The following is a 26,242-nucleotide window of genomic DNA, read 5'->3' as shown; positions in this document are numbered from 1 at the left end:
TGGCTGCATGGCAGGATCTCATCTTGGGTTCAGATGACATACGCTGTAAGAGTTAAGATTTTAAGGCAGGTGGCTACCATCTAAATCTCATATTTATCTTCTGAAAACATCTTGGGTTGAATTTAATACATATTGATTGCACATCTGCCTAATAGAAAAGCCAGTCAGCAACTCATCAACTTTAAAAAGGCTTCCCCACACTGATAATATGCTGGAGGTGATCTTAATGAGCTGAGAGTGTGACTTACTCAGGGAAAGGAAGTCCCGCCCTCGAGAGCTGTCGGCCATTCTCATTGGCTGGCGGCTGAGTGATCCCAGCAATGCCAGAATGCAGTACTTGGACAAAAAGGAAGTCCTGATAAGAAAACAACATGTCTAACAGGCTTAGCTGAGTCTGGGATTTTTGGTCGGAGAGGGATTGAGGACCATGGCAACGGGTGAGGATGAAGGGCGCTGAGGTCTTGGAGGAGGCACAAAGGTGGGGTACCATCTTGGCGCATGCCCCCTAATGAATACAGGGGGCTCCCCAAAGGAAATATCTCCTTCCTGCCTAACTTTTATCTTGTGGAAGCAAAGTGACAGCTGGCCACTTTTTTAATATTAATAATCTTTATTTTCTAAGCTAACATTAACACTGCAATGAAGTTACTGTGAAAAGCTCCTAGTCGCTGTTATATTTTAAACAATGACTGATCTAAAATATATATATTACTCTTGAATCCACCAGGATGATGAAATGACCAATAGTCTTCTTGTTGAAAGATGAACTATTTAATGAGTAATAAAATAATAAACTGTGAGTCCTTTTACTCAATACTAAACTAACAATAAAGAAATAAAGTACAATACAGATAACTATACACTATAATAACAAACTAGTTCTAACTTCTGTCACTCTAGCTATTCTATGTCTTGCTTGTTCACTGTTCTGAATCACATCATCATCTGCATCATCATCTGACTTAAAAAAGGCAGGAATCCAGTTCTTATATTATCTGACTGTGAGCAATCTAGTGTTGAAATGACTGTACTATATTTACATATATTGTTCATGTATATTGATATCTGAATATTGCTACAGTTGCCACATTCCGGCGCCTGTTTGGGTACACAGAGGGAGAATTCAGAATGTCTAAATTATCTAACAGCACATCTTTCAGGACTTGTGGGAGGAAACAGGAGCACCCGGAGGAAACCCACGCAGACGCGGGGAGAAATGGTGCAGACTCCACACAGACAGTGACCCAAGTGGGAATTGAACCTGGGTGTAAAATTCCTACCTCCTCTCCCCACCCCACATTGTCTTTTTCACCTGATACATTTCCTGTGGTGTAACAGCTTGGGACTTGCAGGGTAGTTTTTATAGCTGCTAACAAAGCCTGCAACTTATAATGTCATGCTCAATTGTCCCCAAAAGTACAGATCTAAATAAGCATGTCCAGATAATGAAAGCCAACTGCAAGCTTTGGAAGTCAGTCAGAGGGCAATTGGAACTGTTTGTAAATCTTCAGCTTCAGGTCAGAAAAGCCCACCTTAAAACGATTGGCCTTTTTTAAAAGGAATGCTTTGCATCCGAGATAAAGGGTGAAGCGCACAGGCGTTAGTTGGGGACAATTTTTGGCGCTACGTTTGCCAGGCGAGAAATTTGTAACAACTACAAATAGACTTGACATGCTATTTAGTTGAAGGATGAATTATTCCTGGTGTATGAGATGACAATCTGAAGTTGATTACGGTGCCTTGCAAATATTTCTGCTGGAGAACCATTTACTTCCGCCTCAGGGCACCACATCATTTTTGTTTGCCAAAGTCTCAAACTAAGCACATCATGGTAAAAGGCACGTACACAAAATTATTATTGTACCTTCACTTTTCTCCTGTGGTGTTGGGTCTAGTACTTGCCAACCATCATAGTCTGGCTTCAGATCAGGGCGTCTCATCCAAGACTCGACCCAGCAGTGGAAATTCCTTCAGTGTTACAGAGAGTAATTATAGTTAATAACCGCTATCCTATTGATTGGATTTTTATAATTAGTCTTAAAATTAGTTTTACTGGCATGCCTTCATCTTCTTCGGGTCATGAGGTTGTGAAAAGTTTCAACAGTGAAATTAAGAACTGGCTTGGCAGGTGTAAATGTCAGAACTTCTCTATTAAGAAGTGATTGTGTCACTCCCACCAGGCACTTAAAACTGCATCAATGTTTTAAAACCCCATTTGGTCCTTCAAAAGGTTACATGCTATACAGCCTATCATGGACTCTTACCACCCATTTAGTCTCACCTTCTCAAAGGCAATTCAGGATGGACAATTAATGCTGACTATCTCACGTGGAATAATCTTTAAACATTCTCCTTATAAGTTTTTGCAAAAAGTCCTCAAATACACTTCAGCATATTTATACATACCTTAATCCTGGCCGATTGTCTTCAACATAGCACGTGCACATATTTTGGGTTGAAAATAAACTAATTTCTTATTTTAACCTATTGTTGTTGATTCAGATTTGGGGACCTATTCTTCCATCCAATAGGAAAGAAACAGTTGGATCAGTACTTTTATTTCCCAGTTTATTGATGTTCCATTTTAAGGCATACAAGACAGTTTGGATCAGTATTTCTATTTCCCCATTCTTACTATTTCTTACCTTCAGGGCACATGGGGGTGGGGGGGGGGGGGTCTGTTTGGAAACCCATAATAGCAAAATGTTGGCACTTGTAAAATGGCTGAGTTGTTGTAAGGATCCGCCGTATCGCGACAGAGGCTACGACGGACTTCTTACAGAAATTCAACATCCATGGACCAGTTGAACCAGGAACGTTCCTCGTCACAATGGACGTCTCGGCTCTCCACACCCATGACGACGGCATTGCTGCAACAGCCTCAGTACTCAACACCGACAACTTCCCATCTCCAGACGTAAGTCTACAACTCATCCGCTTCATTCTGGATCACAATGTCTTCACCTTCAACAACAAGTTCTTCATCCAGACACACGGAACAGCCATGGGGACCAAATTCGCACCTCTATATGCTAATATCCTCATGCACAAGTTTGAACAAGATCGCCTCACCGCACAGGACCTTCAACCGACATTATACACCAGATACATCAATGACATTTTTTTCTTTGGACCCACAGCGAAGAATTATTGAAACAACTGCACGATGACATCAATAAGTTCCATCCCACCATCAGACTCACCATGGACTACTCTCCAGAATCGGTTGCATTCTTGGACACACATCTCCATCAAGGACGGTCACCTCAGCACTTCGCTTTACTGCAAGCCCACGGATAACCTCACAATGCTCCACTTCTCCAGCTTCCACCCCAAACACATTAAAGAAGCCATCCCCTAAGGACCAGGGGCGTCATTCTCCGACCCCCCCTGCCAGGTCGGAGAATGGCCGTTGGCCGCCGTGAATCCCGCCCCCGCCGAAGTCTCCGGTATCGGAAATTGGGCGGGGGCGGGAATCGGGCCGCGCCAGTTGGCGGGACCCCCCGCTCAATCTCCGGCCCGGGTGGGCCGAAATCCCGCCCAGAAATTGCCTGTCACGCCGGCGTAAATCAAAGCTGGTATTTACCGGTGGGACCAGGCAGCGTGGGCGGGCTCCGGGGTCCTGGGGGGGTGTGCGGGGCGATCTGACCCCGGGGGGTGCCCCCATGGTGGCCTGGCCCGCGATCGGGGCCCACCGATCCGCGTGCGGGCCTGTGCCGTGGGGGCACTCTTTCCCTTCCGCCTCTGCCATGGCCTCCACCATGGCGGAGGCGGAAGAGACTCTCCCCACTGCGCATGCGCGGGAAACTGTCGGCGGCCGCTGATGCTCCCGCGCATGCGCCGCATTTCCGCGCCAGCTGGCGGGGCACCAAACGCCATTTCCACCAGCTGGCGGGGCGGAAATCCCTCCGGCGTCGGCCTAGCCCCTCAATGTTGGGGCTCAGCCCCCAAAGATGCGGAGCATTCGCACCTTTGGGCCGGCGCGATGCCCGTCTGATTGGCGCCGTTTTTGCCGCCAGTTGACGGACATCGCGCCGTTGGGGGAGAATTTCGCCCAAGCCCTCCGTATGCACAGTTTCTGCTCAGACTAGGAGGAGCGTAACAGACATCTAAAGACGCTGAAAGATGCCCTCTTACGAATGGGATATGGCGCTCGACTCATTGATCGACAGTTCCAACGCGCCACAGCAAAAAACCACACCAACCTCCTCAGAAGGCAAACATGGGACACAACTGAGAGTACCCTTCACCGTCCAGCACTTCCCCAGAGCGGGGAAACTATGACATCTTCTTCGCAGCCTTCAACACGCCATTGATGAAGACAAACATCTTGCCAAGGTCATCTCCACACCCCCACTCCTTGCCTTCAAACAACCGCGCAACCTCAAACAAACCATTGTTTGCAGCAAACTACCCAGCCTTCAGAACAGCGACCATGGCACCACACAACACTGCCATGGCAATCTCTGCATGACGTGCCAGATCATCGACATGGGTACCACCATTACACATGAGATTACCACCCACCAGGAACGTGGTACATACTCGTGCAACTCGGCCAACGTTGTCTACCTCATACGCTGCAGGGAAGGATGTCCCGAAGCATGGTACATTGGTGAGACCATGCAGACGCTGCGACAACGGATGAACGGACATCGCGTGACAATCGCCAGGCAGGGATGTTCCCTTCCAATCGGGGAACACTTCAGCAGTCAAAAGCATTCAGTCTCTGATTTTCGAATAAGCGTTCTCCAAGGCGGCCTTCGGATGCGCGACAACGCAGAATTGCCGAGCAGAAACTTGCAGCCAAGTTCCGCACACATGAGTACGGCCTCAACCGGGACCTTGGATTCATGTCGCATTACATTCACCCCCCAACATCTGGCCTGGGCTTGCGAAATCTTACCATCTCTCCTGGCTTGAGACAATTCACACCTCTTTAACTTGTGATTATCGATCTCTCCAGTTCCTCCATCTGGACCTGTAAAGAATTAATTACCTGCAAAGACTCGCATTCAAAGTACCGTCTTGCATCATTGACTTTGTCTATATATATGTTTCTGGAACTCGCCTCTTCATTCATCTGAGGAAGGAGCTGTGCTCTGAAAGCTAATGATTCAAATCAAACCTGTTGGACTTTAACCTGGTATTGTAAGACTTCTTACTGTGCTCACCCCAGTCCAACGCCGGCATCACCACATCATAAATAATAAAACAGATAACATTTAGGCTGGAATATCTTAGTCCATTGACTGCAATGCAACAGACCATTGATACTTGAGACCAAAGATTTTCCTGATCCTGTGGTTTAAATCAACCCAGCTTGATGGCCGGTTGTATATTTAGAAATGTTTTTGCAAGGCATGCTTTCTTAGTATTTGCACAGAGCATTTATGTGATGTTTGATGTAGTAATTAAGATCGCTGTTGGGTCATGGAGTGCAGAAGCAGTTAAACAAACCCCCCAATCTCATCCTCATAAATTCTGATCCATTCACTGTTTCTCTGAAAGATCAGGCCATGTTTTTCAATTTCTATGAGACTTTCCGAATGAATAAATGCAGTAAATGAAGTGATGGAACTCAACTCACCAGATACTATCTCCTGATTTTCTCACGCTTTTTCCATTCTCATCGACGAAGCTGTCAATTCTCATATCTTCATTTACGTCGTGAGCAGAGTTGAAATTTGTAATGGTTCGAGTGGCAATTCCCAGACACCTCAAGACTAGAACAAAGTGACAAGTGTTAGTATGGGTCCTGTATGGATCACATTTGAGACTGTGATAATCAAGTCGGGCTCCACTCTCAACACCAGTTATCCGATTTTCACTTGTTGTTAAATGATTGAAAGAAAGATAACGGTATACTTGGTTCAAAATAGCCCGGGAATGGGCTCCTTGTTGGAATGCGCCCTCATTACATCGCAACCGGTGGAAACTGGATGTCGTGGTAATAATTTGAGATGGAAAAATAATCACTTTAATATCAGATTTAGACAGGCATTGTTCATTGGTTATTATAATCTGTGCTTTGAAATACTTAATCGAACCGCGTGGTTAATGAAGATGACACAACATTTCTGCGGTGCAATTAAACCTCGCTGTTGGTGATTGCTTTCTCCTTGGTCAACCGCAAATCCCAGGGCCAACTCCTCATAGGGGGTGAGAACTCTGATGTCGGGAACCCCGCCATCCACCTTGGCTCTTTCACACCTGGGGCAAAATTCTCCGTAATCGGCACGATGTCCGCCGACCGGCGCCAAAAATGGCGCAAATCAGTCCGGCATCACACCGCCCCAAAGGTGCGGAATCCTCCGCATCTTGAGCAGCCGAGCCCTAACCTTGAGGAGCTAGGACCGCGCCAGACTGATTTCCGCCCCGCCAGCTGGCGGGAAAGGCCTTTGGTGCCCCGCCAGCTGGCGCGGAAATGACATTGCCGGGCGGCGCATGCGTGGGAGCGTTAGCGGCCGCTCACGGCATTCCCGCGCATGCGCAGTGGAGGGGGTCTCATCCGCCTCCGCCATGGTGGAGACCATGGCGAAGGCGGAAGGAAAAGAGTGCCCCCAGGGCACAGGCCCGCCCGCGGATCGGTGGGCCCCGATTGTGGGCCAGGCCACCGTGGGGGCACCCCCCGGGGCCAGATTGCCCCGCGCACCCCCAGGACCCCGGAGCCCGCCCGCGCCGCCTTGGCCCGCCGGTAAGAGAGGTGGTTTAATCCACGCCGGCGGGACAGGCATTCCAGCAGCGGGACTTCGGCCCATCCGGGCCGGAGAATCACCGGGGGGTCCCGCCAACCGGCGCGGCGCGATTCCCGCCCCCGCCGAATCTCCGGTGCCAGAGAATTCGGCCACCGGCGGGGGCGGGATTCACCCGGCGGGGGGTCGGAGAATCCCGCCCCTGGTATGGGCTGACTTCTTTGGGGACAGATAGACGGTAGTGTGAGCCATGCACCTGTTGCATCGGGGTGTGGGGGCTCTATAATAAAAATAATAATTTTATTATTGTCACAAGTAGGCTTACATTAACACTGCAATGAAGTTACTGTGAAAATCCCCTAGTCGCCACACTCTGGCGCCTGGTCAGGTACACTGAGAGAGAATTCAGAATGTCCAAATTACCTAACAAGCACATCTTTCGGGACTTGTGGGAGGAAACCGGAGCACTCGGAGGAAACCCACTCAGACACGGGGAGAACGGGTGAGAAATATCAGCCACTGACTTGGTGGACCCATGTGGGGGGGGGGGGGGGGGGGTGGGGGGGGGGGGGGGCGGTTGTGTTAACCTTTCCTTGCAGCCATTGGTCATTGGTCTTCTTCCTGAACTGTATGGCAACCCTCTTGGTCACGCCGCCCGAACTGACATGTGCTGCTGCTGCCAGTCTGCCAGGTGGAATTGGCGGCCTCTGACCCCCTCAGGGGGGGAACAGAATGTCCCATCTCACATCCACGGCATCCACAAGTCTGGCCAGGTTGGCATCGCCAAAGCAGGGAGTAGATCTGCATGGTGCCAAGGCTGTGTGCTGACTGGGAGTGAATTCTGAGGCAGCGTTTAAAAGCAGATGCCTATTGTTAGAGGGGAGTTGCTGAGGAGTGAGTCTGGTGAATCGCATGATGTGGCAGCCAGTAATGGCGTGAAGCTTATTTTCGGCACTTATTGTCGTTAAACACAGACTGCGATCTCGCCAACGCAGTAGTCGGGAAACACCCATCCAATTGTGCCCAAAATGGCACTTAGAACTTTTTCCATGCCAGACCAAACCTGGTTCCAAAATAACTATTTTGGAAAAACTCAAATGCAACACATTATTGCAAATGACACCCAGAAGGTCCAAATGATGTAAACAAGTTCTCTGAAAAGCGACTTGCTACTGCTATGGGGAGCTTCGACCCCTGTGCTTCCAATCCTGGGAATATACCATGTCTTAATTCTTATTGGTGGATGCAGAATGAGTTGCAACAGCAACACAGCTAACATAAGAAATGATTAGTGTGGAAGAGGAGGTCATATCTGCACAGAAATGTCTGGCACCTGAATGACAAATTTCTGAATGATCGCTGCTAATTTTTAAATACAAAAGCTGAGCAATCCTTTTATGGCTGCAATGATTCACAAGCCTTAAAATAAATTATCAACAACTTCCCACAGATGGTTGTTACAAGTCAAAAGCTCAACTCTCCATGGAGGCTCCAAGTGACTCCATGACATCCGTGACTACCAGCAACAGCACCCAGGCAAGATGTTTGAGATTCCGGTTCCTCAGAGCTCAGGTGCCACGGCAATCTCAGTACCAACTGGCGTACAATCAAACAGAGATTTGAGATCTACCTGATAGTGTCCGACCTAGATGGCGTGGCGAATTGGCGGACCAATTCTGTGAATCACCAGTAAAGCTAGCACTAACTGAGACTGCGGACGGCCCCCATTTTAATATTCAGTCACTCTCTCAGGCTCCGTTCATGATGATGTTTTGTCATAATTGGAATGGGTTAAGAGGAAGAATTAAATAATTCTTCATGGCTGCAATGATTCACAAGCCTTAAAATAAATTATCAACAACTTCCCACAGATGGTTGTTACAAGTCAAAAGCTCAACTCTCCATGGAGGCTCCAAGTGACTCCATGACATCCGTGACTACCAGCAACAGCACCCAGGCAAGATGTTTGAGATTCCGGTTCCTCAGAGCTCAGGTGCCACGGCAATCTCAGTACCAACTGGCGTACAATCAAACAGAGATTTGAGATCTACCTGATAGTGTCCGACCTAGATGGCGTGGCGAATTGGCGGACCAATTCTGTGAATCACCAGTAAAGCTAGCACTAACTGAGACTGCGGACGGCCCCCATTTTAATATTCAGTCACTCTCTCAGGCTCCGTTCATGATGATGTTTTGTCATAATTGGAATGGGTTAAGAGGAAGAATTAAATAATTCTTCATGGCTGCAATCATTCACAAGCCTTGAAATAAATTATCAACAACTTCCCATGGATGGTTGTTACAAGTCAAAAGCTCAATTCTCCATGGAGGCTCCAAGTGACTCCATCACATTTTTTGGAGCACAAACTACATCGATGCACATGAATAATGATTTTTGTAAAAACATTTTTGATGCACGATCAATTGTACAAAGACTCAGTTTGGATAGAACTGTGGCTTTATTGCAGTAAGATGTGTGGCCTCCCACAGCAGCTGGCGAAATGGCTGCTGAATAGAGGACACGAATATTTATATTCCTCCTGGGCAGAGCCAGCAGGCAGGGGCTACCGGCGAACCTTTAGTACAGGTCCTACCTTACATCACCTAATATAGGTGCAACAGTGGTTTACCACATTCACCCCCTGTTGAAAATGAGTCCGGCGGGGGTGGTGGAGAAGTATACACAGTAATGAATTTATGTAAAGTGTTTTATTAAGAGACAAAAAAGTGTCCTTTGAAAGTCCAGTGCCAGTTAGAGATTGAACCGGTCTGGTGCCTTGACGTTCCACTGGGAGCAACGTAGCGGTGGTGGTGATGTCGATGCTGGCGACGTCGGTGCTGGCCTGATGTCGGGTGATCCAGGGAGCATGCCAAAATCCTCTTCATCCTGTTGCGTGGGCAGGGGAGGGAGGGATAGTCCTGGTGGGGTTAATGGTGGGAGCGCCGGGGGAGAGGAGGGTGGCGCCGGGCCGAAGAAGTGTGTATGAGTGGAACCTGCTTGTGCCAGGTCCCTGAGGGAGACAGTATCTTGGCGGCCATCGGGGTACGCCACATAGGCATACTGGGGGTTGGCGTGAAGTAAGTGCACCCTATCCACCAACGGGTCCGCTTTGTGGAGTCGGACGTGCCTACGGAGCAGGACCGGTCCTGGAGCTGCGAGCCAAGTCGGGAGCGACACCCCGGATGTAGACTTCCTGGGGAAGGCAAAAAGGCATTCATGGGGTGTGATATTTGTAGCGGTGCACAGTAGTGACCGAATGGACTGGAAGTGCATCAGGGAGGACCTCCTACCAGCGAGAACCTGGGAGGTCCCTGGACCGTGGGCCAGTTGGACGGCCCTCCAAACTGTCCCATTCTCCCGCTCTACCTGCCCGTTTCCCCGGGGGTTATAGCTGATCGTCCTGCTGGAGGCGATACCCCTGCTGAGCAGGAACTGATGCAGCTCATCACTCATGAATGAGGATCCCCTGTCACTGTGGATGTAGGCAGGGAAGCCGAACAGAGCGAAGATTGTGTTGAGTGCCTTGATGACGGTGGCAGATGTCATATCGGGGCAGGGGATGGCAAAGGGGACCTGGAGTACTCATCGACCACACTGAGAATATACGTGTTACTGTCGGTGGAGGGGAGGGGCCCTTTGAAATCCATGCTGAGGTATTCAAAGGGGCGGGAGGCTTTCACCGGGCGCGCACGGTCTGGCCGGTAGAAGTGCGGCTTGCACTCCACACAGACCTGGCAGTCCCTGGTGACTGTTCGTACTTCCTCGCCGGAGTAGGGCAGATTGCGAGCCTTGACAAGATGGTACAATCGTGTGACCCCCGGGTGACAAAGGCTGTTGTGTAGGGCCCGGAGTCAGTCTACTTGTGCGCTGGCACATGTACCTCGGGAAAGGGCGTCCGGAGGCTCGTTGAGTTTTCCGGGGCGATACAGAATCTCGTAATTATTGGTGGAGAGCTCGATTCTCCACCGCAAGGTTTTGTCATTTTTGATCTTGCCCCGCTGCGTGTTGTTGAACATGAAGGCTACCGACCTTTGGTCAGTAGGGAGAGTGAATCTCCTGCCGGCCAGGTAATGCCTCTAAATGCCGCACAGCTTCAACGATAGCTTGGGCCTCTTTTTCGACGGACAAGTGCCGAATTTCTGAGGCATGAAGGGTGCGGGAAAAGAATGCCACGGGTCTGCCTGCATAATTGAGGGTGGCGGCCAGAGTGACGTCTGATGTGTCACTTTCTACTTGAAAGGACAGTGTCTCGTCTACTGCATGCATCCTGGCTATGGCTATATCAGCTCTGATACGGGCGAAGGCCTGATGTGTCTCTGCCGGAAGGGGAAAGTGGGTGGACTGAATGAGTGGGCGGGCCTTGTCCGCGGAGTTTGGGAGCCACTTGGCATAGTAGGAGAAGAACCACGGGCAGTGTTTGAGGGCCTTGGGGCAGTGGGGGAGGGGAAGCTCCATGAGGGGGCGCATGCAGTCGGGAACGGGCTCCAGAACTCCGTACTGAACCACATAGCCGAGGATGGCTAAGCAGGTTGTGCTGAAACGCACTTCTCCATGTTGTAGGTGAGGTTGAGGAGAGTAGCGGTGCGGAGGAATTTAGCAAGGTTGGCATCGTGGTCCTGCTGGTCATGGCCGCAGATGGTGACGTTGTCTAGGTGCAGAAAGGTGGCCCGCAAACCGTACCTGTTGACCATTCGGTCCATCTCCCTTTGGAAGACCAAGACCCCGTTAGTGACGCCGAAGGGAGCCCTGAGGAAGTGATAGAGCCGACTGTCCGTCTCGAAAGCAGTGTATGGACGGTTTGATTTACGAATGGGGAGCTGGTGGTAGGCGAATTTTAGGTCTATCATTGAGAAGACCCGGTACTGCGCAATCTGATTGACCATATCAAATATACGTGGGAGGGGGTACGCGTCGAGCTGCATGTACTGATTGATGGTCTGGCTGTAGTCCACGATCATTCTGTGCTTCTCCCCAGTCTTAACGACTACCACTTGAGCTCTTCAGGGGCTGTTATTGGCCTCGATGATGCCCTACCGAAGGAGCCTCTTGGACCTGATGAAGGTCTTTTCCTGGGTGCTGTACCGTCTGCTCCTGATGGCAACGGGTTTGCAATCCAAAGTTAGACTGGTGAAGAGGGAGGGTGGGTCGACCTTCAGGGCCGCAAGGCAGCACACAGTGAGAGGTAGTAGGGGCCTGCCAAATTTGAGGGTGAGGCTCTGGAGATTGCACTGGAAGGCCCTGGACCGTGAGAGTGACCGTGCAGAACCCCCGGATCGGGACAGAATGGGATCCGGAGGCCAGGGAGATTCTTTGATTGGCGAGGTGGACCGCGAGGGAGCAGCGCCTTACTGTATCTGGGTAGATGAAGCTTTCTGTGCTTCCAGAGTCCAGCAGGCAAGAGGTCACGTGGCCGCTTATTTTCACCGTAGTCGAAGCGGTGGCCAGATTGTGTGGACGAGGCTGGTCGAGCGTCATTGAGACGAGCTGCTGTTGGTTGTCGCTGGTGTCCGAAGATGGAGAGCGTGGGGGGCCCAGGTCATGGAATGTTGTCGGTGCCCATGCCCCGTGGGGAAGACAAGATGGCAGCGCCTGCAGATCCTGCGGGGGGCAAAACGGCGGCGCACATGGGTCGCACGTTGCAGGGGCTGGACAAGATGCCGGCGCCCATGGGCCCCATGTGGGCTGAGGGGGGGAAGATGGTGGCGCCCACTGGCCGCGCGTGGCCCCGGAAGGTGAAGATGGGGCCGCCCACTGGCTGCGCGTGGTGCGGGGAGGTGAAGATGGCGGCGCCCACTGGCCGCGTGTGGTCCGGGACGAAGATGGCGGCAGGGGGAGGGGGCGATAGCGGCGACTGCATGGGCTGGCACACCGCGGTGAAGTGGCCCTTTTTGCTGCAAGCCTTGCAAATGGAAGCGCGGGCCGGGCAGCGTTGGCGAGGGTGCTTCTGCTGGCCGCAGATGTAACATTGGGGACCCCCGGGGTGCGCGGATTGGCGTGTGGCGCAAGCGCATTGGCTGGGTAAAGCCCCGGCTGGGGCGGCCGTTTGTGGGGTCCACGAGGGATAGGAGGGGTGGGCCGCACGACCAGAGGGGTAGGCCTGCGATTACGTGAGGCGAGCCTTATGGCGAGTGCTAGCTTCTTAGTCCCCGCTAGGTCGAGTGTGGCCCCTTCAAGCAGTCTTTGGCGAATGAGGTCCGACCCAAAGCATCGCGCATAAGTAGATTAGAATGTTCGGTGGCCGTAATGGCCTGACAGTCACAATCCCGGACGAGTGCGATTAGGGCCCGCCAGAAGTCTTCTATGGACTCACCAGGGAGTTGAGAATGAGTGGCGAGTACATGCCTGGCGAGAGTGTGTTCGCTCTCTGTGCGTAGTTTTCTTTGAGGAGCGCCATGGCGTCCATGTAGTTCGGGGCGTCCTGGATCAGCGGAAACATGCTGGAGCTCAGCCTTGAGTACAGGATCTGTATCTTCTGAACCTCCGTCAGAGGGGTGGTTGCTAGCCAGCGATTAATGTCCTTACTGGCGTTGCTCGATTGCGGATCCAGCTGCAGGCGATGTGGTTTGATTCGGAGGTCCATCTTCTGGAAAATCTTACTGCAATAAATTGATGCACGATCAATTGTACAAAGACTCAGTTTGGATACAACTGTGGCTTTATTGCAGTAAGATGTGTGGCCTCCCACAGCAGCTGGCGAAATGGCTGCTGAATAGAGGACACGCATATTTATACTCCTACTGGGTGGAGCCAGCAGGCAGGGGCTACCAGTGAACCTAATAGTGGTTTACCACAATTGAAAAATCTTTTAAATAAACAAAGGATAATTTAAAATCCTCACAGGAACCAATTCTGTGGGCAGATAAATTGAATTATATTTCTCATATCTGACAGAAATCCCGGCTTTGTTTTTTATTCATTCATGGAATGTGGGCATTGCTGGCTAGGTCAGCATTTATTACCATCTCTAATTTCCCTTGAGAAGGTGATGGTGAGTCACCATCTTGAACCACAGCAGTCCATGTGGTGTAGGTACAGCCACAGTGCTTTTAGGGAGGGAGTTCCAGGATTTTGACCCAATGACAGTGAAGGAACGGCGTTATAATTCCATGTCAGGATAGCATGTGATATGGAGGAGATCTTGCAAGCAAGGGTTTCCCATCTGTCTGCTGCCCTTGTATTCCTCGGTGGCAGAGTCGCAGTTTTGGAATGTGCTGTTGAAGGAGCATTGCTGGGTTGCTGCCGTGCATCTTGCAGAGGTACACATTACTGCTACTGGACACCGATGCTGGAGGGACTGAATTTTGTGAGGTGGTGGATCAGGAGCTGATCAAATTTTGTGAGGTGGGGGGGGCGGAGTCAGTCAGTCGGGGGAGGGATGGGGGAAGCATTCATGAGAACTGTCAAGTTGGAGAAACCCGCTCCGCCTAGCTCGATAGGAATGCAATTCAAAGAAAAATAAACCAATGATAATTTACATGTGCCTGTGGTAATGGTCACGTTGACTGCTGAAGAATCCTGGATGTAGCAGGCGTTGCTCCTATTCCATTCATCAGGGACTAATTTCCCATTGCAATTTTAAAACTGAGGTACATAAAGGGCCCAATGCCTTTTAGGTGGTTCCCTAGAATGCCCGAGAAAAGTCCCAGTAAATGCAATACCAGGGCGGGAAGATTCTCCATGAGCTTTACAGTCCTGAATTAACTAGGACAATGAGGGGAGAGGGGAGAGGTCCCGACCCACCCGATTAAATGTCTCTCTCCCATCGAACACGTCTCAGGAGAGTGCATTAAATTCAATTGTGGGTGCTCTTTTGCCAGTCTCGTGGATCAAAGATATCAATTTCAGATGTTCAGCGATGATTTTTATGCTGAGGGAGTTTGATGCAATGTGGCAGATGGGATTCAGGGAGAGGAAAATCCATCCACAAACATCCCCACTTCTGACCTTAATGTGGAGGCAGATCATTTATGAAGCAGCTGAAGATGGTTGGGCCTAGGGCACTACCCTGAGAAACCTCTGCAGTGATGTCCTGGAGTTGAGTTGATTGACCCCCAACCACCAGCACTATCTTCTTTTGTGCCAGGTATGACTCCAACCAGTGGAGAATTTTCCCCTGATTCCCATTGACTCCAGTTGAGCTAGGGTACTTGATCCCATACTCGGTCAAATGCTGCCTTGATGTCAAGGGCAGTCACTCTTACCTCACCTCATGGCATTCAGCTCTTTAGTCCATGTTTGAACCAAGGCGGTAATGAGGTCAGGAGCTGAGTGACCCTGGTGGAACCCAAACAAAGCATTTGTGAGCAGGTTATTGCTGAGTAAGTGTCGCTTGCTAGCACTGTTGATGACTCCTTCCATCACTTTGCTGATGATGGAGAGTAGACTGATAGGGCGATAATTGCTGGGTTGGATTTGTCCTGTTTTTTGTGTACAGGATACACCTGGGCAATGTTCCACATTGTCGGGCAGATGCCAGTGTTTTGGCTGTACTGGAATAGCTTGGCAAGGGATGCAGCACGTTCTGGAGCACAAGTCTTCAGTACTATTGCCGCGATATTGTCAAGACCCACTGCCTTTACAGTATCCAGTGCCTTCAGCGGTTTCTTGATATCACGTGGAGTGAATAGTATTGGCTGAAGACTGACATCTGTGATGCTGGAGACCGCCGGAGGAGGATCATCCACTCGGCACTTCTGGCTGAAGATTGTTGCGAATGCCTCAGCATTGTCTTTTGCACATATGTGCTGGGCTCCTCCATCATTGAGGATGGTGATATTTGTGGAGCCTCCTCCTCCAGTGAGTTGTTTAATTGTCCACCACTGTGGTAGTCACCACTAACTGTATTAGATGTATATTAGATGTAGTACGGTAAGACTCCTGTACTAGAGGTACATGGGTAAATCCCTGCCTGCTGGCTCCGCCCAGTAGGCGGCGTATAAATGTGTGCTCTCGCCGGTGCTGCTCCCATTCTGGTAGCAGCTACAGGAGGCCACACATCTTTGCTCAATAAAGCCTTGATTATTCACTACTCTCGTCTTTGTAGTAAGTGCATCAACCACCAATCAGGGCAGGATGTGGCAGGTCTACAGAGCTCAGACCAAATGCACTTGTTGTGGAATTGTTTAGCTCTGCCTATTACTTGCTGCTTATGCTGTTTTACACACAAAGTGCTCCTGTGTTGTAGCTTCACCAAGTCAACACCTCATTTTTCGGTCTGCCTGATGTTGCTCCTGGAATTTTCTCCTGTACTCTTTGTTGAACCAGGGTTGATCCCCTGGCTTGGTGGTAATGGTAGAGTGGGGGATATGCTGGGCCATGAGGTTGCAGATTGTGGTTGAATACAATTTTGCTGCTGCTGATAGCCCACAGCGCCTCATGGATGTCCAGTCTTGAGTTTCTAAATCTGTTCGAAGTCTATCCCTTTTAGCACGGTGGTCGTGCCAAACAACACAATGGAGGGTATCCTCAATGTGAAGATGGGTCTTGGTTTCCACAAGGGCTTTGCGGTGGTCACATCTTCCAATTCTGTCATGGACAGATGCATCTGCAGCAGGCAGTTTGGTGAGGATGAGGTCAATTATGTTTTGCCCTCATTCGTTCCCTCACAACCTGCTGCAATCCCAGTCTAGCAGCTATGATCTTTAGGACCCGGCCAGCTCAGTGATACTACCGAGCCACAAGAATCGGATACTCGTCGGAGAGATCGCGTTTCCCGATTTTCCCCGCCCCTCTCCAGCGACATCATGGGTTTCATGCCCACAAAAAGCATGAACCTCTTTTGAATCGGCGCCCATGAATGTTAGTATTTCGTATTATTAACTGCCACATGATCCTCCCTCACAAAATATTCATACCTCGCCAATGTGACTCAGTCTGTAACAGTGTCATCAGCGAGGTTTACAACAGGTTTGGCCAAACGAGGAGCAGTTGAGAGGATCCCTCCAGAGGTGCAGAGGTAAGTTTATTCCTGGGTGGGGGGGGAGAGAAGTGAGGGGCATGCCCCCAACAGTGCAAAGCTTAATGCCAGGGGCCGGCACTCGTCGAAGCTCCATGAGGAGAGGCATTCATATGTGTATGGTGGCAGGGAGGGGAAATAGTCACTGAGGGTGGGGGGGTGGGTGCTGATGAAAATGTCGGGGGAGGGAATGTCGCCGATGATTGTCAGGGGACGGGGTGAGCCACCGAGACCTGTGGAGCCGAGTACTGGCTCTATCTTGCCCACGCCGCGAGAGGGACAAACTAAACCATGTCTACGTTTATTTCCTTTAGATAGGCTCAACAATGGGACGGCATGTTGGCACAGTGGTTAGCACGGCTGCCTGTCAGCTACAGGGTCCCGGGTTCAATTCCGCCCTCGGGTGACTGTGTGGAGTTTTCACTTTCTCCCCGTGTCTATGTGGGTTAACTCCGGATGCTCCGGTTTCCTCCCACAGTCCAAAGAAATACAGGTTAGGTGGATTGGCCATGTTAAAATTGCCCCTAAGTGTCCAAAAGGTGAGATGGGGTTAATGGGTTACAGAGATGGTGTGGAGGCATGGGCTTAAATAGGTGCTCTCCATTACTCCAAATTATCAATAGTGTCTGAAAGAAAGTGAGCTTCAGGCTATAATTTAAATGCATTGTTCAGATTACATCAATAGGACATTAAATTAGAAATTAAATCAATACTAACCAATTGAGACCAGTTGACGTATAAGACTAAACTGTTGGAAACATGAGAAGTTAACAACTCCATAGATTATAGAATTTACTGTGCAAAAGGAGGCCATTCGGCCCATCGAGTCTGCACCAGCTCTTGGAAAGAGCACCCTACCCAAGCCCACACCTCCACCCTATCCTCGTAACCAGTAACCCCACCCCACCTCATTGTCTTATTTTACTTCCTAGCCCCATCTATATTTTAATCCATGTATTTTTCCAAGAGTGCTATTTTTTAAGTAATGTTTTTATACCGACATAACTTCTCACTAAAACCAGGAACAATGCCATTACATTTCTGTACTTCATGCAATGCCACATAAAACTGGAGTAGATTTACACCTGAACTGGTCAAAATAAATCTCATTCAATACCCAAACATTTACTTAAGCCCGGTTGTTGCAAGTGATTATACTACTCCATTGAGACCTTATTGCTTACAAGTTGGTAGACGCTGATGTAATAACACATCAGGAATTCAAGAAATTGAGTTTTGAGGTATTTTAACGAGCTTCATATCACAATTCTTGATCAGTTGAAATACCGAATATTGGAGTTGGGCTATAAAGAGTTCTGCGGATCTGTCTTCGGTTCTCTGTTGCTTGGAAACATTATTGTTTTTTCAACTATATCCACAGTGACCCATGATGTGTTGGGTGTTCTGGATCACAAACAGGTCACCAACACTTGAAGTGGTGCAACTCTATTTCATTACAAGGTTAACTATTTAAACATACTTGAACTGTGGGTAAATACGATACCAGCATTAACTATGGACCTTTGCCTAGTCCTAACCAGGTGATGCACTCAGCACATGGTGAATGTCTGTGTTGCAGGCTGCGAGCTCTGTGCTCCTTGCTGGCTGCTACTCGAATGAGCGGGAACTCTGATGTCTTTATAGTGCGTGTGCTCTCACTGGTGATTGGCTGCAGTGGTGTGTATGTTGATTGGTCCCACTGTGTCCATCAGTGTGTGTCTGCACCATGATATACTGGTGTATATTAGGACAACCCATGCCATTTAAATGTTCATGTTAGTGCCGTAAACCTTGCCCAGTCTGCTCCATACCTGTGCAGGCCACAGCTGCAAAGACCCAACACTGGCCAAAACGAACAGGCTGACAGCCCAATTTGCTCCATTGGCGGAGGATGATGATGCTTCCGTTCCACCTTGTTGGACGTACTCCATTTGAATAATCAGGGCCCCAGTTTCCTCTCACAACCCCATTATCATCATTGCTGTTCACCTGCAAAAAGAAAGAAATAGTAAAGCATTACAGAGGAATGCTGAAAAATGAGTTACTTCTGCAATTGCAGCTTCTTTTTTTCCTTGATTCTTTCATGGGATATGAGCATCGGCAGCAAGGCCAGCATTTGTTGTCCATCACTAATTGCCCTCGAACTGTGTGGCTTGCTCGGCCATTTCAGAGTCAACCACATTGCTGTGCTTCTGGAATCACATGTAGATCAGACCAGACAAGGGTGGCAGATTTCCTTCCTGAAAGGGCATTAGTGAACTGGATGTTTTTTAGAAAATTGATGATAGTTTCATGGTCACTATTACTGAGACCAGCTTAATATTTATTAAATGAATTGAAATTCCACCAGCTGCCATGAATTTCCCAGTTAAGAGCCTTAATCACTGTCAGCACAGAAGGCCACCCATGAACTTTCCTGCCTTGGGCTCAATAGGGCGGAGACAAGAAGGTAACTACCCCGCCCCCCCCCCCCCTCCTCCCCCCCCCCCCGCCCCCAGATGGTGCAATGCATGCACTCCCCCACTTCCAAAGCCTCCAAATCTGTCTCTGGGAGCATTAGATTCTGCCCCTGACTCGGCACATGTCAAATATGTTTCCTTCCTCTGTTACTTAGAGTCCGATCATGTTCACACAAATGAATAAATTATTCATTTTGCAGTTTGTGTCATGTCCAATTCATATTAATGCAATTGAATCAGTAAACTCTTACATTGCAACAAGTGATTAGTAGATATTGCTTCAGCATGACCCATTCAATATGATTCTGATCTAGCTTTTCAAAAGCTACATCATTTGAGAAGCTGTGCCAAATATTTTCAATTAAATTATTCAGTCCCTGAGGCCTCGCCAGGACCAATTATGCTTGTTGTAATTATTTTTCAATAAATATATGAAATGAAACTCTTGGGGCTGCCTCGCTTCTGAATCGGATTCAATTTAACATTACCCATTCTACTCTTTAAGGAAATAAATGTTTCTAAATTCCTTTCAAACTTTGTTTCCAGATATTGTCATAAAAAAATCAATTGCTTCATCCTAACATAATGCATTTTTATTTATTCCTCAAGGTATTTGGAAGCAAGTGATTTTTGACATGAATCCATGCGAAATATCATTATTAGAAACTTTATGAAGTCTGCTTTTGTGGTGTTGTGGAGATTTGCTCCCACGGTCCATTAAGTAGCAGCATGTAATTTAATGAAATGAAAATTGTGACACATTCTATAAGAGACATGGAATGCTCTCTGCAAGATTTTATTCTGTAACACCCAGGTAGTGCTGAACACCAAGTAGTAATGATTTGAATGTGGTCCCCAAGTTATTCATGTTATTTTCTTTTATTCCTTCCCACTTTCCTCTAAGCCTTATATCCCTTTCCTTGATTGCCACCTTGCCATGGTGGACCGGCTTGAACATTCCGCTGATACCGAGAGCAATGCCGTTGGTAGTCTTAAAATTCTGGCAGGGTCACCCATGACGGTAAGGTCTGTGGGAAGGAACCAGACAAAGCAAGTACTCAACAGTGGATCAGGTGGAAGATACCCATATGGTATCAATGGCTGTGATGGCGGATGAAGGCTGCAGCAGTAGGAAGATTCCCATTCGTTGAGATTGCTTGGCTACTGGAACTGCCCTCTGCCAAGGACCGTGTGCAACAGCATACCGATTGTGAATTTTCCGCCACCCGCCTTGGACTGTCGTCCGGGTTGTGAGTGCGGCATTTGTTTCAAGAGGTTATTCTGCAATCGCTGGGAAAGCGGGCTGGCGCCAGCGATGTTCTACACTTGTGCTGACGGTTGCTGCATGGCTACAAGTTTTGAGCCTAGAGACTCTGTTGATTTGATATGTGTGTGACTGACTCCGTTGATGTTGAGTTGACTGGGCATTCCGGGTGTTAATGTTGGTCTTGTGACATTCAGCCCGGGCCTTTGTTTTATGTTATGCTTAAACTAGATTAATACGGTGCAAAATTCTGGGGCGACAGCTCCCTGAACATTTTTGGTGGGCCTGTAAATCCCCGCCCCCCTCCACATTTGTAAGCTGACACTAGTGGCAAGCGTAGGGGTGTACGGAGTGTTGCCTGTCGCCGCCCCCCCCCCCCCCCCCGCACCCAAACCTTGGGTCCCCCCCACCATGGGCCAGGCACCAGTGCTGAGAGCAATGCGATATCAGCCCTTCACGCAAGACTCAGGAGACTCTGGAGCTCAGGCCAGAGCATGACAGTGATTTCTCACTATAGCTGTCTCCATCACCCTCCACCATCCCAGAGAAACTTACCTCGATTGGGAATGTTAGTGAACAGGTTCGTGGGCCACTCTCTGGTGCTCACCACACAGCTGGTCCAGTACAGCAGGTGGAGGTAGGAACACCCGAGGGGGCGAACGCTCAGAGGGCAGGCTGATCCGAGGAACTAACTGCCGTCCAGACAGGTGCCATCCATAATGAATATGCAATTGTAGAGCCAGGGACTACATGTGGGGTTGTGTTGCTAACTTTTGGTTGGTTCAATTGGCTCTGTTTTATAACCTTTGCTCTCGAGTCGCCAGGTATCTTTATGATACCGCCACGAGGTTCAAGTCCAAGTAATGATCAATAACTCAATACACCGATTAGTAAGATTCAAATCAAAGCACATTTATTATACACAGTAATCGCTACTCATGCACAAATTCTACGTCTAAGCTACTTCTACGACTATCAGGCCTATACTGGCCTTTCGTTCGGTTCTGAGTCTGCGGGATTCGAAGTTGGGACAGATTGGTAGCTAGGAGTGCCTATCTCGTAGCGAGCATTGACTTAAGACTGACGGTCTCTCGGCGGCAGCTGCACCGGTCACTGTCAAGGGTTGGTTCGCGTTGCTAGGTGACCCGGTCAAGAAGAACGATTTGAACTTGGGGCTTAACTTTTATAGTCCCCAGGGGCTTCCCGCCTTTCCGGGCGGACCCTGTACCTGGTTCTAGGTGATTGGACTTCGTTCCAATTGTTTGGTTCGATTTCTCCAATACTGGAGCGGTTCCTTGATCGATGGGCGGTCTTGAGGTGTTCGTCAACCTCTTTTGTGTTGGCTTCTGCTGGTGCCGGGGAGTCCGGCTTAGTTTTCTGTGTCCCAAATGTTGCTATTGTTCCCAAGGATTGCTCATTGTATGTAGCTGGCTGCTACATTATTATGCTGATGGTCGCTGGTATTGATGCTGTCTGGGCTTTTGCGGAGTTAAATACACAGCAAACCTGCGCCTGCTGGTTTCTGCCTGTGTTGGCTGAATTTGTAAGCGAGCATCCAGTACCATCAAGTGCAGTTGAACGAGTCCAACCGCCTGCAGCAGCAGGAGGTGGTGCCGACCATGCATGGCCACCCAGGCCCACACCGCACGGGTGGTATCCGCGGGGGATGCATTGGGGGCATCGGTTTTGACTATGGATCAGCGTGTCCAAGGCCAAGGACAGGGTACTGCCTTTCCCAGAGCCACCTGGATAGGTAGTCATGTGCCATACCTTGACATTGAAGCGGTGGTCCTGAGCGTTGTCCAGTCACAGTAGGCCATGGCGGCATTAACCTGGCCGACATGGCGAAGACACAGAGGGAGGTGGCCCAGTCCCAGAGGGAGATGCTGCAGTCACTGGCTGATGTGACACAAATCAAGAAGATGGTGGCACAGTCAATGGGTGGTGCAGCACAGTCCCAGACGAAGATGGTCCACTACCTATGCTCCATGGCTGCGAGCGTGCGAACCCTGGTTGGAACCAGAGCAGGCTTCAAGGACTGGCAGCGCCAAGTGGTGGGGAAGCCGCAGCGGATAACTCCGCTTGCGCTCCCGTCCCATGACGGGGACCATCGGGCATCCCGAGGGAGGAGGAGGTGATGGGGACCGTGCCGGTGAGTCCCGCAGGGAAGGTGCTGGAATACCACAGCACCTCGGACTCCCCCCCCACTCCTATCCCTGGGGCATCTGGTGGGCAACAAGCAGAACGGGGTGGCAGCAATCCACCTGGGCCATCTGAGCAGCTGCCAGGCGCATCCGAGAAGACGCCTGCCAATGGAGACGCAGGTCGTAGGGCAGGAATCACAGCAGCTTGCCTCCACTCCTGCTGCACCCTCTGGGGACCACCTAGGTGTAGCGTCAGGGCCCGTAAAACCAGAAAGTTAGATACCAGTTAAGTTGGCACAGGTATAGAGCACAGTTTAGTTACTGGGGCTAGGGCACAAATCTGTACATATTTGTTCACATTAAACACCTGTTAACACCATTACAACATGTCTCCGTACTCTGTCAGATGGGTGTGATGGGTGGGGGTGGAATGGGCAGACGTTAGGGGGGAATGCGTGGACCCTGTGGGTGGCCTGGGTTCCACACCATGAACCCCCCCCCCCCCCACACCCACCCCACACCTTCACTACTACCACCCCAGATGTTTCGAAGGGACTGGGCAGGAGTGATCAGAGCGTCCTGTGCGCGCTGGACCTGGCGCACACATCGCGTGGCCTCCAGTGCCTGCCTTGGCCCCATATCCTGCCCGTCCTCGCCCTCCCCCCGCATCCTCCTTGTCGGACAAGGCCTTGTGTTCCACCTTCTCCTCCGGCACATTATCACTCTGTTAAGCGATGTTGTGAAAGACACAGCAGACCGCCACGATGCGGGCGACCCTCTCAGCATCATACTGGTGGGCCAATCCGGAGCGGTCCAGGCACTTGAACTGCGCCTTCAGGAGGCCGATGCACCACTTGATCATGCTTCTGGTAGCTCTATGGGTGTCATTGTAGCGGGTCTCCATGTTGGTCTGTGGCCTCCGCATAGGTGTCATCAGCCACGACCGTAGTGGGTAACCCCTGTCACCCAAGAGCCAACCCCCCAGTCAGGGAGGGGAGTCTCAAATATGTCAGGACCGTTGAGTGTGCCAGGATGAAGGCGCCATGCACGCTGCCCAGGTGTCGGCGCAGGCGTGTATGATGCGCATCTTATGGTCACCTTTGGCTGCAGGTTTACTGAGTGGTACCCCTTTTGGTTTGTGTACAGTGGTCTGTCAACTGCATGTGCCCATAGGGGGACTTGCATCCCGTCACTCACCCCCTGGACTCGGGGCATCCAGTCAATGGCAGCGAACCCTGGGGGCTCGGTCCACACTGAAGTGGATGTATTGTGCCGCCTTGGCATATAGTATCATGAGAATGTCGCTTTAAGAAATGTTTGGCTGCTCATATTACTGCAGTGATGTCAGAGTGTGGGTGGAGCTGGGCTGTCTGTCAGCTTTTTACTTTCGTTTAAGGTGGTTTGCTGCAGGGTGTATTTTAGTTTCGTTTTCAGTGTTGGAGCTGAAGCCAGACCAAGCAGATATACTGCTGTTCTCTCTGCCATGAAAAGACTATCTCTTGATCATTTGGCGAATTCAGAATTATAAATGTTCTCCGTAGTGAATGTAAACCTAATATGCTTCTATTAAAAGGTGTTTCTTTTGTCTTTTGGATGTTGTTTGGGAAGTTATTAATGATTACTTAGCGTTGTATTCTTTGGGGGTTGTATTTGAATTGATGGTTGCTAAGATGTTCACTGTATGTTTTAAAAAGGTTAACTTGAGTTCATAGAATAAACATTGCTTTGCTTTAAAAAATACTTTTCCATTTCTGCTGTACCACACCTCTAGAGTGGGCCGTGTGCTCCCATACTACAATCTATTAAAAGTTCTGGGTCAGGTGAACTCCATGATACACTTTGGGGTTCTCTACACCCTGGCCCATAACAAATTGGGGGCTCGAGGGAGATAGAAGTCTATCTATTGGATTGGTTTAGTGAACTTAAAGACAGTGAGGGGTGAGCATATTGTGGTTGCTTATCAGGTGTGGTATTCTAGTTTAAGTAGGGAGTGTGTTGTGGACAATGGCTCTTTCAGAGGCTCTGAAGTTTTTTTGGGTGAAGACGGTCACACGTAGTACCTTACGGACAGAGACTAAAAGCAGACTGTTAGATTCTGCAAAAACATTCCAGTTAACATGACCTGACAAAATGGAAAAAGATGAGGTAATTATGGCGGTGGCTAAGCATTTAAAGTTGCCTGTGATACAGATTGACTCATTGGAAATGGCAAAAAATTCAGTTGCAAATGAAACAAATGGAACATGAGAAAGAATTAAAGCAGCTTGAATAGGAAAGAGAAGAAAACGAAAGAGAGTGGAAAAAGAAAGAGATAGAGAGGAAAAAGATAAAGAGAGTTTGAACTTCAGAAAATGGCCATGAAACATGACAGTCAGTTAAAATTGACAGACGTAAAGGGAAATGTACAGTTTGAGGATCATGATGAGGGTAGTGAGAAAGAGCGTCAAAGTCGAAGGCTTGGTGGGAATCTATTTAAATATGTCCAATCATTGCCAAGGTTTGATTAGAAGGAGGTTGAAGCCTTTTTCAGTTCATTTGAGAAGGTAGCTAAATAAATGAAATGGCCACAGGACATGTGGGTATTACTGATTCAAACAAAGCTGGTAGGTAGGACTAGTGAAGTGTTTGCATCACTACCGGAGGATGTATCTGGGACATATGAGGAGGTGAAAAAATCCAGCTTAGGTGCATACAAACTAGTGCCTGAAGCCTACAGACAAAGGTTTAGAAATGTAAGGAAAGAATTTGGTCAAACATACATGGAGTTTGAAAGGCTCAAACAGAGTAATAGGTGGATAAGGGCTTTGTAAATAGACCAAATGGATGAAGCTCTCAGAGAAATTATACTTTTGGAGGAGTTTAAAAATTCAATTCCTGATGTAGTGAGAACTCATGTGGAAGAGCAGAGGGTTAAAACTGTGGGGTTAGCAGCAGAAATGGCAGATGATTATGAATTAGTTCATAAATCAAAGCTTGGTTTCCGGCATCAGTTTCAGCCTGTGAGGGATAGAAACTGGGGACATGAGAAATACTCAAGTGGTAAAAGTAAAGGTGATCTGATGGGAGATACTAAGGAGAGTGTACCTCAGGTTAAAAAAGAAATCCAGGAGGGTGGAAAAGACATGAAAAGTTTCAAATGTTTTCACTGTAATAAACTAGGCCATGTAAAGTCACAGTGTTGGTGGTTGAAGAAAAGCACTGGGAAGTCTGATGTGGTAAAACAGGATAAGACAGTTGGGTCTGTCAAAGTGGTAAAGGAAAGCCCAAGTGAAGCGAAGGAGGTGCAAAAGATTGTACAACCTGATCAAGAAGTGATTGATAAGAAGGTCCAGATGTCATTAAAGAATTTACTTGTGTGGGTAAAGTTTACTCATGTGTATCAGGAGAAGTAGGGAAAGAAGTCACAATTTTAAGAGATACGGGAGCTGGTCAATCTTTAATGGTAAGAGATGAGGAGTTATGTAGTTTGGGAAGAATGTTGCTAGAAAAGGTGGTAATTTGTGGAATTCAGGGTGAGAGGAGTAGTGTTCAATTATATAAGGTAAGGTTGGAAAGTCCAGTGAAGAGTGATGAAGTGGTAGTAGGAGTAATAAACTATCTTGTCCAGGAGTACAATTTATCTTGGTAATGATATAGCTGGATTGCAGGTTGGAGTGATGCCTACTGTGGTTGATAAGCCAATGCAAAATCAGACAACTGAAGTGTTGAAGGACGAATATCCTGG

The 26,242-nt window shown here is 49.0% G+C and overlaps 1 protein-coding gene across 1 annotated transcript in view; it reads right to left on the bottom strand.

Annotated features, from left to right (window-relative positions):
* Positions 1–26,242, bottom strand: part of LOC140428900 (protein-glutamine gamma-glutamyltransferase 2-like) — a 126,141-nt gene that overhangs the window by 22,767 nt on the left and 77,132 nt on the right. The window contains exons 6-8 of the mRNA XM_072515548.1: positions 18,463–18,640; positions 5,591–5,726; positions 1,865–1,968 (exon numbers count right to left, since the gene is read on the bottom strand). Of these exons, the coding sequence (XP_072371649.1) occupies positions 1,865–1,968; positions 5,591–5,726; positions 18,463–18,640 (418 nt within the window). The remainder of the gene's footprint in view (positions 1–1,864; positions 1,969–5,590; positions 5,727–18,462; positions 18,641–26,242) is intronic.

Source organism: Scyliorhinus torazame, chromosome 8, assembly GCF_047496885.1.
Source record: "Scyliorhinus torazame isolate Kashiwa2021f chromosome 8, sScyTor2.1, whole genome shotgun sequence".
NCBI classification, from domain to species: Eukaryota; Metazoa; Chordata; class Chondrichthyes; order Carcharhiniformes; family Scyliorhinidae; genus Scyliorhinus; species Scyliorhinus torazame.
This window is presented reverse-complemented; position numbering and strand designations above follow the sequence as displayed.